The sequence below is a fragment of the Mus pahari genome, chromosome X (assembly GCF_900095145.1).
Source record: "Mus pahari chromosome X, PAHARI_EIJ_v1.1, whole genome shotgun sequence".
Classification (NCBI taxonomy): Eukaryota; Metazoa; Chordata; class Mammalia; order Rodentia; family Muridae; genus Mus; species Mus pahari.
The window spans coordinates 29,944,848-29,964,889 of NC_034613.1; the positions used below are offsets into that span (position 1 = coordinate 29,944,848).

Genomic DNA, 20,042 nt, shown 5'->3' on the forward strand with positions numbered 1-20,042 from the left:
TTTAGGAATAAAAAACAAAACAAAGAACAGGTGAATAAAAGATGGCACCTCTCAGCTGAAATTAGAATATAGAAATCTAATGGATGGGATAACATTTATATTTATATAACTGACCCTCAACAAAAAATAAGAGAAAGGGCATTTCTCTCCCATACCTTATTTTTCTCCCTTTCTAGATTATTTCATAAGCTACTATTTCAGAGGTAGATTAGGTGATAATACTAACGATATGATCTCCTTTGATCTTGCCAAATAAGGGGCTGACTCTTCTGTCTAGAAGAGGACTCCAAGATGGAGCTTCACTAAAAATAATGTCTTCCTGATGCACATCTACTGACATCCCTGACCCTGCTCCAAATGACCTTAAATTAACAACCAGCCCATGACTAAAGTGCAACAACATGCCTCGTGACCCACAGAAAAATTGGTAAGCTAAATTTTCTCTAATTCAACTATTTTCAAAAATACAGTTTCCAATGGTTCACAAAACATCTTCATTTTCAAAAGTTTAGTTAAGTTGAAAAACTGAGTTTACTCCGGTGCTTAGCTGCTATCTCCTGCTCTTGATTTTGGTCTTTGGAGAACATCGGGGCTACTTAATGATTTGCTATGTTCAAGGCTCTTTTTGTTATTGTTTTTCTCATCCCCTTCTCCCACTGAAACACACTTTTTAAAAGATTTATTTATTATTATAAATGAGTACACTGTAGCTGTCTTCAGATGCACCAGAAGAGGGCGTCAGATCTCATTATGGGTGATTGTGACCCACCATGTGGTTGCAGTCAGTGCTTTTAACCACTGAGCCATCTCATCAGCCCCGGAAGGCATTTTTTTTTTTTTTCGAGACAGGGTTTCTCTGTGTAGCCCTGGCTGTCCTGGAACTCGCTTTGAAGACCAGGCTGGCCTCGAACTCAGAAATCTGCCTGCCTCTGCCTCCCAAGTGCTGGGATTAAAGGTGTGTGCCACCACCGCCCAGTCTTTTTTTTTTTTTAAATAAGCATTATGACCACATTGGTATAAAAACAAATATATTTACGTGATGTGCCAAATTTTTGTCTCAAGCTAAAAGTTCACCATTTTTCTTCTAATTTGAGAAGAAATACTACCATTTTTGTGGCACTCTAAAATTAGTATGAGTTCTAGGCACTATGCTTATTGTGATTAATGGAAAAGTTGTTCCTGGGCCAGAAGTCGGGAACAGTGTGAAACAGAGCATGGTAAAAGATGGCTGGAGCAGGAGGCACTACCTCAGCTGTATCAAGAGTCTTACCTCCATCTTTGAACACTCTGAAGTATAAAACCAAGCTTCTAGGCAAAATACAACCACTTGCGACAACCAGTATGGGTGGTAATCAAGCGCTCTGTAACTGGATTTGAAGCCCAACCCATAGGAGCGAATCTATATTGGAACTCTGCTGCAAAGAGCATGGTGGGGGAAGTCACAGGTCCTAAGGGGGACCTTAATTCCATTGTTAACTAAATTGACACAGTATTGAACCACCTTCTAAATATATGTTTATACAAATAGGCAATTATCACTCTCAACCTTAATAACCAAAGCCTTTCTTTCTAGTGAACTGTGATAAATGCAGAGCCTTACAGTTGCAAAAGGTGTGGATGATAGCTGACAATGGAGTACTCAGTCCTAAATGTAACATTTATATGCCACACCCTCAAGTCTCAGGAAATACTGTAGAAGGCGGAAGAAAGAATGTAAGGGCTGGGCTGTGGTAGCACATGCCTTTAAGCCCAGCACTTGGGAGGCAGAGGCAGGTAGATTTCTGAGTTTGAGGCCAGCCTGGTCTACAGCGTGAGTTCCAGGACAGCCAGGGCTATACACAGAAATCCTGTCTTGAAAAAAAAACAAACAAACAAAAACAAAAACAACAACAAAGACAAAAAAAGATTGTAAGGGCTAGATGCTATGGAGAGGCGCAGAAAAACATGCCACCTTCAGAGGGATATACACATTTTTTTTTTCAACAATTGCGAATGAGTTTTCTGGGTATGTACAAGAACGAGCCCATTAGCAGCTAGGCACGAATGCAAGAAGAGCCCAGGAAACCCTAACCCTTATTGTTGAATGATTTCCTACTGGTAAATTCAGTTTAAAAAGGGTGTCATTGCCTTGTGTTATGTATCCACTGGTGATGCCACCAGGTTGCAATGGAGAGTTCCAATCAAATGGTCCCCTGATGTCTCTGAACAAATCAGAGGAGTCAGACACTAAAGCAAAAATTATGTATCTGGGAAAGGGACAGGGAGGGAGGAGGGGCTGTTGATAGGAGTGGGAGATAAAAAGAAGAGGGATGAAGGCAGCAATCAAGATGCGTTTATATGCATGTATGGAATTGTCAAAGAACTAAACTTAAAAGTGGGGAGCAAGGTCCTCTATACAGAGCTCAATGGATGTGCTCTTAGTCACAGAGATCTAGACTTCAGGAGTGAAAATGGCCCTTATCCAATTCACAGTTTCCGCAGAATGGGAAACATTTGACATCTGGACTGAAGGACTGAACTCAGGGTGGGAGGTTTAGCTCTGAACTTTCTCCAGACATCCAACATCATCATTACATCTAACTACTGTCATAAGAACACCAGTATTTGGGTACCTTTGTCCTTATGGTCTGTTCTTGTAGCTGTTGAAGGGGAGGTTAGTTTGGACCATGTGGCTTCCTGCTACAGAATCAAATGGTCTCTGTCTCTACAGTACCCCATCATGGCTGTCTAAGGCCATGATACTACTTTGCTGCTCTTTCCCTACCTTCAAGACATCCCCTTACCCCCAACGCCTTTGTCTTTGTCTTTCCAAATTTTACACACCAAAGGGCTACTCCATCCCTATTGCCACTGGGAAGGGACGTCTTCCCTGCTCTCTGGAGCCAGAGATGAACCACTATGGCACCTGAAGTCTGTCCTGCCAGTTTAGGTCCATTTTCCTAGATGCTTACATTCTTCACTGGTGTCCTCTCCTTGACTACCAGCTATTGAAGACAGAGGAGGAGCTTCCAAGTCTCCCTTGTATACTCATGCCCCTCAAAGCACTCAGTGCACATTCAAGGCAGGATTATAGCATTGCACAATTCAACTCAAGAGTAATAATACTCACAATGTGTCTGGCGGCAAAGACCCCATCAACTATAGCACAACAAAAAGCTGCAATCACACCAAAGCTGATAAACACGATAGAAGCCACCAGCTGCGGGAGGGAACAAAAGGAACACGTCTGTTAGGCTTCCACACTTGCTGCTTTTGGAGACCAGGTAATCCCCTAGAGGTTTCCAGCCAAAGCAGAACTCTACTCTGTCACTGATGAGGATGCTTTTTTATTTTTCTTTCAGTCATGCAGGGTGAGTGTCATGAGGGTATGGGGGTAGGCAGGGTGGAAGAGAAGGGGAAACTGAAGCATGTTTTTAAAATATATTTCAAGGTAAGCTCAGAAATTCATTCTGTGAGCACCGAATGAAGAAGCTTGCTGGTATTTGAGTATGCTGTCCATGGAGGAATTCGACTGCATAGCCCTTCCATCCTCAGATTCAGAAAAATGTTGGACCTTGAACATCATGTAATCCAACCTTGTATTTTACTTATGTGGAAATGGAGGCACAGTGAGGGGAACAATGTTCCCAGTGTCTCTACTATGAGTTTATGAAAGAACTGATGCCCACCAACCAGTTCCTGGCCTTTGATTTCTATACCCCTAACTCTGCTGCTTGATGACATAGTGGACACTGATGATAACAAAAGTGATTCTTGGGTCCTACATAACTCTGCATCATGTTATGCATTATTGAAGAAAGGGAATATTCAATGTACTACCAGTTAAGTGCCAGAGAGATTTTTGTAAGAATTGATGTCTCTGAAATGGGTAAGTTTTTGTGTGATCTATATAAAATTTTTCTTTCTTACTCTTTTTTTGGGGGGCATAGCCTCATGTAGTCCAGGCTGTTCTCAAGTTTATTTTGTGGCTAAGTCTCATCTTAAACTTATAATCCAGCCACCCAAGGGTTAAGAACGCAGGCATGTACCACCATGCCTAGCTAGAAATTTTAAAATAATAAAACCAGATTACCAAATTTATTGATCATGTTAGATAACAAACATTTTCCTAATGCTCATCTTCTAGTACCAAGATGATGCTACATATCAAGGTATGGCAGCATCACAATTTCAGAATGTCTTTGAGGACAAGGAATATGATGCATGAGCCCACAATCTGCTATGGTTGACCTTGTGAACTACGTGGAATCAGCCTTTTTCTTTCTTGAAGCTTTTGGGGAGAAAGAGGAGGAAATAACATGGCATCGAGCTACTCCCCAGGGAGAAGGAAAAAGATCAAAGCCAAGGCTGCCCTAGGGTTCACCCACTTCAGCAGGCTGAGAGGAAATATGTATCTCCTTTGGGAGTTGTTCAGAAACCTCTCTCCATAAATCTCACTTCACAGCACTGCAGATAATCAGTAAATAATGGATGAACGATGTCATGAAATTGGCATTATTAGCTATGCTATGATCAGCTCTACAATTAAAACTCCCCCATTATTTTGAATAATTTAAGCCCAAAGTGAAAACGAAACTGGCAAGGGACGGAGTCCAGGTGAAATGGAAGAAGAAACTATTAGAAGTCCCCTGGCAGTAATTCCCGTATTGCTGGGGGAAGCATATGGTTAGAGTTCTGTGTCCCTAGAGCTATTATATTATTTGATTAAGCTTGATGTTAAACAGACCCCATTGCCAAAATTTGGATGCCATTAAGAGTTGTTCAAGGGGAGACTAACCTTAGTCCCGTGTCTGACCACTCATCAGACTTCCTGAACTGTAAATTCTATAAAACTTGTTGCAATTGCAATTCAGTCTATCCATTCTACCCCTTGCCCTCAAGGAAGCCTTCTCAAAATTAAACCAGGAAAACACAGCAGCTCGGCTTGAGGAGATCATATTAGGGCAGTGAACTTTCTACGCTTCAGTTTCTGTCAAATGCTGATCCTGACTCTCAACTTTACTACGTACTTGACTTTGAACTACGGACGGCAAAGACACAGAGATGCTGTTGTGAAGTTGACTTCATAATTTTAGTTTGATCTATATTTCAGGTACATTGACTTTCTTCCTATTTTTAAATTTTGTTTTGGTTTTGGTTAGTTTTGTTTTTTTCGAGACAGGGTTTCTCTGTATAGCCCTGGCTGTCCTGGAATTCATTTTGTAGACCAGGCTGGCCTCGAACTCCCAAGTGCTGGCCTCCCAAGTGCTGGGATTAAAGGCGTGCGCCACCACTAGCCGGCTTCCTCTTTTGAATTTTAGTTTGTGTTTTGGTTTTAAGACAAGGTCTCAAGTAGCTCAGGAAGGCCTTGAACTCAAGATCACTCAAAGGTGATCATGAACTGAGCTCCAGGTCCCCCCCCCCCTTCTCAACCTCCTGAGTATCAGGGCTAGAGACAGAAATCACGAGGCCCAGTTTCCATTTGATTTCTTAATGGAAGTTCCCTAGAATATAGTCTCCTAAAAGAACAAAAAGAAACTTTGCGCAAACTTTTCCAAAAGATTATGTAACCGAAAGGAAGCTATGAAAGTCAGTAATATTCAGAGCTACAGTAAGATATACAACAGAAACCCAGCATTCTGGACCAGACCAGCCTGATTGAAAAGTCCGAAGTATTCTTTTGAGAATGAAGGAGAAACCTTAAAGAGATGCACACTGGCCTTAAAATACTGTGAGATAAGTTCTCTGGAGGCTTAGAGGGGGGAAAGTGAAATAATAGCTTCCTTTGGGGCCAAATTTGCACAAGCTTAGGAAATGTGTTCCTTATCCATGTAAACACTGAGCTCCCTAGAGGATGAAAACTTACCATCTGCCGCTTGTTCTCAATCAGGTTTGATCCGATGATTCCAAGGAATGATCCAAAGCCAAGCTGTAAGACAACATAGCATTTAGGAAGACAATCAACCTTCCCACACAGTCATTCCAGTCCTTGGCCATGATTCAGGACAGTGGAAAAGAACTGGAGTGTAAATGTCAAAGCCACATGTAGCTTCTTACACAAACACGCCATGTACAATGAAAGTATATTCTCCCATTATTTGCAGTTTTCTCCTGTAGCAATGACTCACACTGAAAATGCAGCTCATGTGCCCCCAAATTAAAAGTAAAGGTCAACTACAGCTTCTTAGTGCCTGCCTGTTTCAATTTTAATACCCAGTACTTAGCATATGACTGGTGATTCAGTAAGAGACATATAATGGTGAAAAGTACACATTACCATCAGATCTCTATCTAGTTTTGAAAAGGACCTTCTATTCTGAAGCATGGATTATAGAATAAAGGTCTGCAAAGGCAATTTTTGATGCATCGGGCATACTAATCAAGCTCAGGAAGTACTTTAGAAATCAGCAAGCACCTTAACCCACACTTAAGAAAAAAAAAAAAGAAAGAAAGAAAAAAAAAAGAAATAGAAAAGAACTTTTTTTTTGAAAGCCTATATTTGTGGTTGACCTGCTGCAATTGATGTTAGCACTTACTCGCCTCTTTTTCCATCTCTGCTTCATTTATGGACAGAAAGCATTCATTAAAGAGTGAACAGAAATGGCAGTGTAAAACCCCGAAAACCAATTTTTCTTGTCTAAGTGGCCAGGATTATGGCTCAGGGTAGAAGATCCCACTGCCCCCTCAGCTCTGCCATTAGTGGACTGAAGGCTGCAGGTCTCAGCTGAGAGCGATCACTAACCAATAGCTATTGACGGAGATGGAAAGAGAAGAAGTAAAAAGCGGTAAGAATGGACCAATAAATCTTAACACATGTTCAGTGATGTAGGTACACTTTGCACCCGCAGCCTTACCTTGACTAGCCGAGGCATCTGCTTTGTTTTTTTTTTGTTTGTTTGTGTTTTGAGACAGGGTTTCTCTGTATAGCCGCAGCTGTCCTGGAACTCACTTTGTAGACCAGGCTGGCCTCGAACTCAGAAATCCACCTGCCTCTGCCTCCCGAGTGCTGGGATTAGAGGCATCTGTTTTATCACGAGACTCCCAAGTTTTACATCTAGGCTGGGAAATCTAATGAACCCAAGGATTGGGTCTGATGGGCCCCCGTCCAGAAACTAACAGTTTGCCTCAAGACCCCAAGAATGGAAGAGACTGAAAGGAAGCAAAAATTCCTTCTGCAGGACCAGCAATCATTCTTGGGAAAACAAAGCTTATGTGTCGGAATGAATAGACTACTCCATCCCAGGGTGCTGAGATTATCCTCATGCAAGAGTGGACATATACTTTCTCCCACCCAATCTTCTTTAAAATATAACTAAGATGTGTTGCTACAAAATATACCAATGTAAACACAGTCATCACACTAGCCTGGCTTGCAAACACAGATCTTCTACTAATGTCTGTGTAATCTAGAACTGAGCCACTAAGCCTCTTCCCTTGTGTATGAAACAGAAGGAACCATAGAAATGTTATCTTACATAGCTTTGTAAAGATTAACAGAAGCAATCCATTCAAATGACTTTTAATGGAAATAATACAGTCAAATAGCTTGGCATATCACTTGTTTTGTTATAGAGATTTGAATCATACTTCTTAAATTTAAAAATATGTATTATTTTATGTATATAATTTTTTCCTGCATGTATGTCTATGCACCATGTATGTGCAAAGCCCTCCAGAAGAGGGTGTGGGATCCCCTGAAACTAGATTAACAGATGGTTGTGAGCTGCCAAATAGGTACTGGGAATAATCAAACCCTAGAGATGCAGCCACTGCTCTTAAGTACTGAGCCATTCTGCCCCCAGTATTACATTTTTAAAAGACATTTATGTTTTTAAGACTATTTAGTATTTATTCATTCATTCATTCATTCATTCATTCATTCATTCACACTCTTACACATGAGTGCTATGGTATGTGAGTGGAAGTCAGAAGACAACTTGAAAGAATCAGTTTTTTCCTTTTGCCACCTGGGTCCTAGGAATGGAACTCTGGCTGCTGAGCTTTGTGGCAGGTGCCTTCACCTGCTGAGCCATCTCACTGACCCAAAAGATATTTAACTTTTGAACCACTCTCATGTGATTTAAACTGGAAAATTCTGTCACCATGCATCATGCATGTGCAATGCCTTTAGTGGCCAGAAGAGGGCGCAAGATCCCCTGCAACTGGAGTTACAGATGGTAGATAGATAGATAGATAGATAGATAGATAGATAGATAGATAGATAGATAGATGATAGATAGATAGATAGAGTGAGCGAGCAAGCAACCACAACAAAACACCTTATAACCATCATGGAAATACACCATTGGATATGTCTGGGTGGGTGTTTACAAAGACATTTAACTCAAAAGAGGCTGACCCACTTTGAGTGTGGGCAGGACCATTTCATGGGCTGGGTTACAGAACACGTATGAAGGAGGCAGCTACCTGAGCATGAGCATCCACCCCTCTCTGCTTCCAGCCTCTGAGTACAATGTGAGCAGCTGCCTCTTGCACCTGCGGCCACACCATTCCCTGCATAATGAAACTGTCGCCTGCAACTGTAAGCTGTACGAAATCCTACCTCTCTTAAATTACTGTTGTCAAGGATTTTGTCACACAATAGGACAAGTAATTAATAGAAACCAGAAACAAAGAAACTGGCTATTCCTGACATTCCCAAACAACTCTTTGATGGTGGTTCCTGGAAGAGACAGACGGAACACTTGTCGAACTGGCTGGGAAGACATGACACTACAGAACTGGCCTATCTATTGCATTATCTATGCGTCCCATCCTATTGTTTCTCATCCCATCTCATCTCAGTGTCATTTAGTCCAGTCTATAAGGAGACATCACACCTGACCTCCAAAAGCTCACAGTCTAGTGAAAGACACAGACTATAAGTTAAGGAGCACAGGCTATAAAAGCAAAGCACTACGTGAGCTAAGAGGAATTCATTCCGGACCATATCCCTGCCGCTGCTACTCACTAACCGTGGGACCTTGGGCCAGTCTGTTACAGACTCTCTGCTTCAGCTTTCTCATCTCTAAAATGGGATAAAATGGGGTCCTTAAGATAACTTAGCAGGGAAGGGCCCTGATAACCCAAGTTCCATCTCTGGGATCCATATTCTGTAAAAAATTTCTACAAGTTGTCCTCAGACTTCCCACACATACTTTGTGACAGAATCTGCTCATGTTCCCCACCCGCCCTCCAGCAAAAAAAAAAAAAAAAAAAAAAAAAGTTAACAAACAAATAATGTAATCTGAAAGCATTTTAAGAGTGAGAATCAGTGTTGTTGTAAGGATCAAGTATAGCGATAAAGTATGTGGCGTTGGCACAAGGTAAGCTGCTAAATAAAAGGAACCTCTACATTTCCATAGAAGAGGAGGCATTTTGTTTGGGCTCTATATAGGATGGGCAGTGCTCAGTGGGAAAGGAACTAACATCTAATGAGTGATGAGTGGGAGCAATCACTTAGCGAGATGGTAGGTAGATAAACTCACCAATATTGATGAAAGACCTTACATTTAAAGAGCCTTCCATTCACAGGCGTTCTTGTGCCCCACCCCTTCCAGTTTTGACTATGGGAATGATGCAGAGTTTGGTAGTGTTGCTGTCATCCCGGTTTGACAGAAGGGAGAGCAGAAGCCTAGAGAACCATAAGAATTCATTTCCTCTCACAGCACCTTCATCTCAAAGCCAGGACTCACTCTCAGGGTCTCTAATGAACAGCATCCACATCCCGAGGCCTAAGAAGTCAGTGGCTTTTTGTGGGTTTTTGTTAGTTTGTCTCCTACAACAGGGGCTCACTGTGTAAGAGTGACCTCCTCTCTGACCTCCTCGAAAGCACCATGGCATACGCTTACCCACAGTAAATACGTTTTGGGGGCGGTAATTCTCCAACCCAAATATGCCCGGGCAATTAAAACTCAATTCAATGAATATGAATACACACGCTGGGGCTCTTTGCAAGGACCCTGGCTGTCCTGGACCTCACTCTGTAGATCAAGCTAGTCTTGATCTCCCAGAGATCCTTCCCCACCCCACCCCACCCCTACCTTTGCCTCCCGAGTGCCAGAATTAAAAATATGGCCTACCACATCCAGGCCACTGTTTATAGAAAGTGTTCTCTTCAGGGAATGAGAAGTCCTGTTTGACCAAGAGCTTGGTGTGAAAGTAAGAAAGGAGCCAGTAGTTTCCTGAAAATGGGCAGCTGCTTCTAATCGAATGCCAACTCCTAGGGAACCAGAGAGACCTGTCAGTGGTTATGCACACTGGCTGCTCTTCCAAAGGATCTGAGTTCGGTCCCTAACACCTGCGTGGCAGCTAATAGCCACCTCTACCTCCAGTTCCAGAGGACCCTTCTGCCATGGTACACAGACATACATGCGAGAAACTCCTGTACACATAAAACAAAGGGAAGTTTAAAAAAAAATACGGTAATGATACCTTACATGACCTAATGTCTAGACCTTTGTACTGCCAATGCTATTTCCAACTGCCAGAAAGAATAACTTGTTTTCTTTGTTTTGGCTGCCCTCCATTTGTCAAGTAAAATGACAAATTACTAGAAGATTAAAGTTTTTTTTTTTAATGGTTTGAGGGGTTTATTGTTTGTTTTTTAGTCAAAGCCGCATTGAGTAACTTGGGTGGCCTCAAGCTTGTGTTATGCCTCCTGCTTCATGCTCCTGTGTGCAGGGGTTACAGGAATGGCCCATCACCCCGCCCCCCAGCTGAAGGACTCTGGGGAATGGATCCTATTACCTATTTGTAATCCCACCCACTGCCCCAGACAGCCAAGACAGAGGCTCGATAATCATTAACTGGGTACGTACCTTGGGGCATAGCTTGCATTTGATCTATGACTTGGAGTTGGGGATTGCAGTGGGATGTGGTGGCAAGGACAGTGAGATTTGGGGTCAGGGAATCTGTGCTACAGTTGGCTGAAACAGTCCACAAACTATTTCTTTAACCTTGACATTCGAAAATCTCTGAAAACTGAAAGATTTTCTGATACCCAAATTAGTGGTAAAGCTTGATCTTGAACTTATGTGAGGATTTTTTTTATAATCTTTACCTTACTTTACATTAGAATTCATATTTTATGATATAACTATAAAGGAACTTGACTGTTTGTGCTTCTCAGAGCCCTGCTGAAATGCTAGATGGTATATCACTGTAATTATCTGCAAAATGAAAGTCTAAATCCTAAAGTACATTTTGCCTAAGTAATCGTAGACCCATATAAACAAAGGTAGTAAAGAGTTCAAAGATGGCAAATTACACTGTGGACCCCAATAGCTTAGAAATTCTCCCACTGAGGACTCCCCTTCTCAGAGGAGAGAGGGAGGGGTGAGAAGGAGGGTTGCTAGAGGGAGGGACTGGGGGGGGAGAGGACAGAGAGGAAGCTACATTTGGGATGTTACTATTACCTGGAGGGGAAAATGGCCGGTTTAAGGGTTCATATAGTTATTCCCTAATAACCCAACTGTTCAATTAGCAAAAAGCCCTCTGTTCCCAGCCAAATCTGGGATTTACTTCTGCTGAGGTAGGAGTCCTAATTGTATTTGCTATAACACGATCTGACCTATAAACGTAAATGGATTTTTCGACTGTTCAATCTGCTATCTTCTCTGCTTCGCTCTGTATAATTAAAACCCGTTTTAAAGAAATTATCTACAGGCATTCAGAGAGGAAATTTGTAAAAGTTAAACCAGTGTGTGTGTGTGTGTGTGTGTGTGTGTGTGTGTGTGTGTGTGTGTGTGTTGGGGGATGGTTTGAAGGAAAAATACAGCATCCTCTCAGGGTAGTTCTCTTAGTAAGTTTGTTTTTAGTGAAACACTCACGCACGCGTGCTCGAGCTCGTGGCCGTGGGCACGCGCGCGCGCGCGCGCGCACACACACACACACACACACACACACACACACACGGGTGGGGAGAGGAAGGGAGGGAGAGAAGAAGGGAGGGAGGGGGAAAGAGAGATATGCCCCCACTGCTTCCATTCCCAGTGCTAGCTGAACATGAAGTACTTGAATTACAGCAATCATGAGTCCTTATTCCTTTGTTGATGTATTGCAACCTAGCCTCTCACAGTCAGATACTCTACATAGAAGGTTTGTACTAGCATGAAAAATGCCCTCGCTGCACCCACAGCCACTCTGGATCTTGGCTTGAGCATTTTCTCTTCAGTTGGCAATAATTCACTAATGCAGCTACCTGAAGCACACAAAGTCACACAGACCCTATAAATTCCTTTCCAAGCCACCAAAATGCTCTCACCCCCCTCTCCTTTCTTCCCCTCCCCTTTGCTTGTATTTAAAAATAAAACCCAATTCTGCTGACAGGTGATTTTCTTGCCTCACCACAGGAAGTGGACAGGGTGAGTTCTCATATCACATGTTTAACAGAGGGCCCTGGGCACAAACTGGCATCTGTAAGACACCTGCCCTAAGCTGGTGGGTTGGCATCTCTACCTTCCTTCAAACTGCAGAACCTAGCCTCTAAGAAGGTTCAGTTTACATCAGACCCCACATCAGGCCCAATCTTTGAAAGAGCTCTTGAGTAGTGAGACTGTGGAATGAAATCGGTGACCTAGGCAACAGGCTCCAAGCTGGTCACTCGTAGCGACGGATTGTTAAAGGCATCATTTTTAATCTTTTCTCTTTTGATTGAGAGTGAGAAAGACAGACAGAAGCCTAAAACCGTGTCTGATCACTTTGCTGTATTAATTTTTTTAAAGAGCCATTCTTAACATCTTTCTACTCTCTAGCAATTACAATTCAGAAATCATTTAATTGTTATTTAAATAAGATTCAATCGTTAGACTTAAGACTTGGGGTTAAACAGCACTGTTGATAGACCCAAATGAAGGCAGACTCTCACTATGTTACCAAGCTAGGAAACAAGGTTGTTGCTGTTTTTGTTTTTGTTTTTGTTTTTGTTTTTTATATAGCAAATTCCATGTTGAAAAAAATGGATTGCATGCACTGCAGAGGAGGGTAAACTATCCACTGAACTATGAAAAAAAAGTCATTAGAACCTTGATTCCTGGTTACAATCTGAAATGAGAAAAACAGAAGCAGTGAAGGGTTAATGATAGGGGGCTTTCTGTATGTGCAGATATATTGTCTAGTTTTAACTGGATCATCACTAGCAAAATGGACTAGAGATTTGGAAGTCCTATTGAGAAATCGTAAATTGAAGTTGACCCTGATAACAAATGACCAGTGAAAAATGGCAAAGTTGATATTTCTGCCTCCCATAGGAGCTTTTAGTCAGACCTGCTGTGAGAGCCACCTTTTAAAGATATTTAAAAGACCAGTGGCTCTGACGACAACTTGAACATGTCTGATAAGAAGCTAGTCAAAAATATTCACAAATAGTTCATTGGTCATTTGAAATAAGGGTTTCTAGGCATTATCTTTGATGACAAACTTCATCCTACAACATTTTGCTGTTTATATAAAAAGATATTAAAATTGGAATTTTATTTTCATCTACTGTTTGAATTTCCATTTTACATACATTTTGTGAGTGTATATATATATATATATATATATATATATGATTTACAAATGAATAAATATGCATGTATTAAGAATATGTCTTCCACACCTTTTCCTGGCAGGACCCCTTTGCAAATGAATGAGTGTCATTGGTTACAGAAAGTAGAGGTGTCAGATTCCAGGAAAGATCAGGTAACCTCATATAGGAAAACAAACCCTGAGCTAAAGTTAATGCTGCTAGAAAAAAAGCATCTCTTAAAACCAGAAAACCAAAGCCCTAGACAATAAGATGAGTTTCTTAGCTTCCCAGTCTCACTTGAGGGAGACACTGGGATGCTTCTAAGTCTCAGTCGAGTTGTGTTTTTCCTAAGGACAGCTGCCTTTCTGTGTCCTTACAAAGAAACAGAGAGAGGGAACCGGAGCAAACACTATAAATGATAACAGAATTGAAAACCATCCCAGAAGAGTCACGAACATGTAGCAAGCAAGCTCCATAGGCTGACCTATGCTCTCTGTACTTACAATAACTCCTGGGTAATAACCTCCCACAGTCACATTCTGCGTCCTGGTAGTTGCAGCAAGGCCCACCGTGAGAATTAACATGGACACAATAAGCAAAGTAACGGTGACGTAGATGGAGTTCCGCTTCCTCCTATTGAAGGCTCCTGCAAGAACAGAGAGACATTGAAATTGCTTATTTCATCTGGGAAAAGAAGAGAAAATTTACTCATAGGATTTTTCTTTCTTTCCCCTATTGGTAACTGGGATATCTCTAGGGAGTGGAATTATGGTGAAAGAATGGAGCTTGCCGTTCTGCAGTCATTAGGTGACACTTTTCTAATAATAATAATAATAATAATAATATATATATATATATATATATATATATATATATATAGCTTCTTTGAAAATAAACAACCAGTATACAACAGCAAGACAATTTTGTGGTTTTGACATTCTAGAAAAGATGTGTCGTTCCCACTCAGTGGAGTGTTTTTTAGGGCAGGTTATAAAAGCATATGACGAATGGGAAGTGTTTGTATGAGGGTATTAAGTGAAAATATTGTAAAGCCAGTAGGTAACTAAGAACCTTTTTACTTAGAAGCTAGAGATATGAAATTTCACTTTTAGTGTAAATATCAGAACTGAGCCAGGTACCAGCATCTTATTTTTTCATTTGTATCTGACATTTGCTGCCTCGTGCGTAAACTTAAAAATGGTGTGTTGACCAGATGTGTCACATAACAAATGTACGTAATAAAGTAAATGGTTGAAGGCTATTAGTCCACAAAGATTTGTATCAGGAGAAGTAGACTAGAAAGATATAACTTATACACATTTATGCTTATGTGTGGATGACATCAATATAAATGGCAAGAAGCCCCTGCTCCTGCTCAGGGCTTATCAGACATGATAGCACTAAGCAATTTTTTTTTCCCAAAACCAAGCTTATTAAGTCAGATAGAAAAAAATGGTATCTAGGCTCACTTCAATTTATAATTTTTAAAGAACCAAGCAATGCTCTATACTAGGAACTGAGCACTATCTTACTCTATATAGGCGTTTTTTTGTTTGTTTGTTTTGTTTTGTTTTTCTAGCACAAGGAAGGGGTTCTCCACAGGAAACACAATGGGAAAAATTAACCACCTAGGAGGTTTCAGAAAAAAAAAAAACACAAGTGGTCAAGGCTATTAGGATCCAGTTCCCTCAAAGCCATAAGGAGGATACGGACAAAGAAGCAGTAGGTGCTGTATGATATATGCTTTAAATATCATGACTGGGACTGAAGAGAATCTCTGGTTCTGCCAGTTAATAAGACTTAGCACTCTGAGGCCTCGCTGCACCCTGTGCAAGCTGTGGAGCAGAGAAGCTGACCAGACTGCACTCCTGTGGGGTTATGGGGAGGGAAAGAAAAGAGGAAGGTGGAAGGAGGGCTGAAAAGCAGTCCAGAGAGGTCTAAGAGAGCTCATGGGGAGCAGGGCCGGGGCTGCTATTCTCACAGCCTCCTGCTGAAACCTCCCTCCCTATAGAAGAGCAGTGTCAAAAATGCCACCCTGGCTTTCCCAGTGTAATCTTTGCTGAAGGCTCTGAGGGAGGAGGGGTAGAAGGGGCTGGCAGCCTCCCCTGACATCATCCTTGAAACTAAGAGATGTGACTCATCAGGTACAAGTCTAATACAATACTATTCTAAGACTGTTTTACAACAAAATGTGGAAGCGGTTCCAGCAGGTACAGGCCCCTAGCCAGCATTAAGGCTCCTGTCTCACCCGTGGGAGGGGAGGTAAGGGGAGTTGCAAATCAGTCTGCTCTGCAGTGAGCTAGGAAGCCATCTCCCATGCAGAGAGACAGGAGGGTCCCTAGACACCTATGACATCAGGGGTCCTTTGTTTGTGGTGGCAAGGGTGCAAATGACAGCATGATTGCCTGGTTCTGGGAAGGGGAGAGAAGGGTAGGGTTTCTTTCTTTCATCTACCTGCAGGTCCCTTGCCCCTCTTGTTCAGGGTACCCAAAGGAGTCCTGATAGCTACTTGGTGAGTCTCCCAGTTGATTTCACTGTGGGGCTCTAAAATCAGTTTACCAATCCAGCCTCCCATTCGTTTCTTGCCTTCTGCTTGCCACACACACCCACAGCACCTCTCGCCCCCAATACACGGAGACTGGCTCACATAGAGACTGTGTAAACTCTGAGACTAGATTGGAGGAGCAGAAATGTCTGTCGGCATGATCTTCCTAATTTATTGCCTCGTTGACCTGCTCATTCCTACCCAGTGACCTTTCATCTTCTCCACAGCCCTTGAGTCTGCTTTGCAAATACCACTCTCACTCTTAAAAGCCCAGGAGCCAGGTCAGAAAAGTGACTCAGCAAACCACATGGTGTCATTTGAAAATCTTTTTTTTTTCCTCATTTGCTTTAGAATCTGGATTGAAATTCAGTCTGTTAACTGAAAGATCCTGCCACCCTACAGGGGGCTTGTCTCCAGATAAGATTTATATTGGATCAAATTGCTAGGAAAACTCTTAGGGCACTAGATAAACTATTTATTCCCTGTTCTGCCAGTCACCCTTTGTTTTATATTACAAAGACTTTAATTGCAAGTCAAATGCTTTTAGCTGCACTTGGAGAGTTGACTATTTTAAAGAACTCTTGGGTAAAAAGAACTCTTTTTGAAATAAAGAGGCACCCCTCCAATTTGCCTGTGGTTTCAGTTTGATTTAATAAAGTCCATGTCTACTTGGAATAAGGCATACCTTAAAGTACTCTGAAGATGTGGCCAAGGATCCTAAAAGTCAGATAACTGTATGGACTTATGCCATTTACCTGCTTGTTGCTTTATTACAGAAGGCAGGAGAACCCTGTTCTTACTAAAGTGCAATTTGAGACTGCCCTTAGATGATGACTTTGTGAGCACAGGACCATCTTATTTGGGTTTTATTTAGTAGATTAAATTTTTAACAAAGAAAAAGCTCAGACACAATGAGCTACTTAAAAATACCCTCAAGAGCTGGAACACAGTGCCTTTTGCTGTATCACATGCACAGCAAAGAAGGAGCTGATGGTTATTTTAAAAAGCAAACAAACAAACAAGTGGCAACATCTCATAATTGCTTTCCTTCTAGTAGAAAGAGTCAGTTGGAGGAATCGTGCAAATGGATGTGGCTATGCTCATAGGATTAACTTTTGGAAATAGAGTACACTCTGAATGCTCCCCAGAACTGAAAACTCGGTGGCTAATGTGTCAAAACCGCAAGAGCTTCACCACCCTGTCTACGTGGTACCTCGTATTTAAACTACTATTATTGCAAGCAATAGCAGTGAGAGTCCAAAATCTCATCATTGGCACTGCCTGCACGCCCCCCCCCCAGCAGCCTCTCTGCAGAACCACCAAAGCCCTCCCTCTCTGCAGTGCCCCACCTCCATGCCAGATACCAGAGGAGGTCTGTGATGGAGTTCTGGAGGCGTGCTTCACCCTTCCAGACAGGATCCTCTTGCCCCTCCCCTGGTCCCTCTAATCAAAACCCTCATCTGAATTTGAATCTGAATTCCTCCCTTCATTTGAAGCAAGCTCAAAACTTCCTCCACCACAAAGTTTATCTTAATCAAGCTCCGGCTACTCTAACCACCCATTAGCTTGGTTTCTAATGGCCTAGATGCCTTACTCAATAAGAATATAAACTGTGAGAGCAGGTTTCTTCCACAACCCATATGATGTCCACCATTTCCAGGATTTCCTATCTGACAGGAGCCAAGCTGGGAGTTGCTATAAGATAGGATGCTGCCTCTGAACACTTGTGCTTTACCTTATACATATTTCTTGAAAGCCCCTTCCTAAAAGAGAGTGTGCAATGTTTATTAGAATGTAGCAAAAATGCTCGGCCCGCTGCGGTGTTTGGTGATGTGTTAATTCTCAGGTTTGAAGGTTTGAAGGGATTTGGATTTGCTTACCTGAGTCAGCTTTGCCGCAGAGTGGATCTCGGGAAGTCCCAGCCTTGAGCATCCCTGGAAACAGGTGGCTGCCCACACAAGAGACTTAATGCTGTGCCAGTTTCCCAAACGTTTACCTAAAGGTGCTGAAATCTACTACCTTCACCTTTTTAGTAAATTACTCACGACATGGAGATATCAAAAGGGGCGGGGCTCAGTAAATTACAAATTTGTTGTTGGAAGTGAAGGGGATGCTCTGATGTAGTAGCGGTGCATCAGCGCTTGGGGGCGCTGTTGCCAAAGTGGAGGAGGGGGTTGCCGGGAGTTGATGGAGGTGCGCAGGAGTCAAATTACTATCTTCACAATTCCCTGATGTCTGCTTCCTTCAGAGCAGCATGCAAAAGTAGTGCAGGCACCTTGGTGCGGTGGTGTGTGTGTGTGTGTGTGTGTGTGTGTGTGTGTGTGTGTTACATTTTATTTTGGGGACTGTGTCTTACCTGTAAAAGGAATCCCTTCAGAAATACTGCCCTTAGAGGCAGAAACACTAACCCAGAGCTTAGTTAAGTGGAAGTATCCTAGATGCTAGATGCTGATTCAGGTCTAGGCTGTGGGACCAGCGCCAGGGAACTCCGGGGAGACTCCCCTGTCCACACTGTGGGAACCTAGAATTATCACTCTACTCAAGAATTTTCTACTGACTTTGGCCTGTGGATTCTTTACCAAACGCTATTCGTGATGATTGTTCCTGTCTCTATGAGATCTGTGATTCCCTTCCCTGCACTGCCGCTTTCAGCTTCTTGTTGCCCAGACATTTAGAAAAATGCAAGACAGGCTGGGGGCCCTGGGAATACAAGAGAGAACTCTTCATCTTGTTCTGAAACCCACAAAGCAGTGTCAAGTAGCAAGCCTTTCAGCCCTGTGCCTCCAATCTGCTCAGTCCCCGTAGCGACAGGGTTCTGGGTGGAGAGGGTTTGGTTTGCAGGTGGTTGTCGCACACAGTTGGAATGGGCTCTGCAGAACCCTCGCCCTCTTGCGCCCAGCTCTTTCATGCTGTAGCTAGATGTCTGGGCGTCTGAGCCATGGTAGCGCCGCAGCTGGCCAAGGCAAGGAGTGCGTTTCGAGTTCTGTGTGCCTGTGGGGGGTGGGGGTGGGGGGGCGGGGAGGGTACTGGAAAGTCTGGTACTGCTGGGTTTTGGATTTGGACCCCAGACTTTGGCCTCATTTTGCATCCGGCTCCAAATAACTCCGACCTTAAATGAAAAGCGCAGGGCTTCTACTGACAGGCCTTTCCACCATCCAGATGATAACACTTTCAGGGTCCCTTGAACGAAATTTGTTGTGACTGAGTCTTTTGCAGGCAGCAGAGAGCTCACACTGGGCTCAATCTCTTTGCCCCTCCCCTGTGAATGTTCCAGCAAATTCATCGGAGAAGAGCTGAGAAGACTGAATGGCAGAGAGTCGGGACAGAGGAGTTTTGCAGAATGTTAAGTATGATAGAAAAGACGAATTGGACTAGAAGAAAGTGCATCCAAGACAATTTTTAAGTTTAGGTGGAATTATGGCTCCGCAATCTCCTCACGCTTACCCAGGGCTCCAAATTAATTTCTTCTCCCAGCGAAGACTTAGGAAGGTATCTAACAGCGAAAGGCAACTGTTTCTTTGTTTTTGTTTTTTATTTCTTAAAATTCGTTTGTAGCTACCGAAAAGCACCCTCGAGGGGCCTCCAAGTTGGGGCAAGACGGTAGCTGTCCTCTAGTTTTTAGGAAGGTGTTGAAAGGTGCCCCTCCCCCTTCATTCCGCTGAAGAGAAAAGCGCGATTTAAGAAGATGCGCGGGCTTGCGCTGGATCTTATTTTTCTGGTGCTCTCACCACCACCACCCCGCCACCACACACACACACACACACACACACACACACACACACACACACATTCTGTGCATTTGGAGTAGAATAGGAATCAAATTCAAGGACTGATCATTCTGCTGCTGCGTATGTCCAGGCTGAGCTGCCTTGAGTAATTCCCCAGGATTTCCCGTCCCGCCAGCATACACTTTCTTCTTACCCTACCTAACCCATTCCCTTGGGTAGCACACACACACACACACACACACACACACACACACACACACACACACACACACACGGTCTG

At 42.8% G+C, this 20,042-nt stretch overlaps 1 protein-coding gene across 2 annotated transcripts in view; it reads right to left on the bottom strand.

Moving 5' to 3' along the window:
- Tmem255a (transmembrane protein 255A) overlaps positions 1-20,042 on the bottom strand; it is a 53,771-nt gene that overhangs the window by 33,039 nt on the left and 690 nt on the right. For both annotated transcript variants that reach the window (XM_021187956.2, XM_021187955.2), the window contains exons 2-4: positions 13,993-14,135; positions 5,846-5,908; positions 3,110-3,199 (exon numbers count right to left, since the gene is read on the bottom strand). In XM_021187956.2, coding sequence (XP_021043615.1) covers positions 3,110-3,199; positions 5,846-5,908; positions 13,993-14,135 — 296 coding nt within the window. The remainder of the gene's footprint in view (positions 1-3,109; positions 3,200-5,845; positions 5,909-13,992; positions 14,136-20,042) is intronic.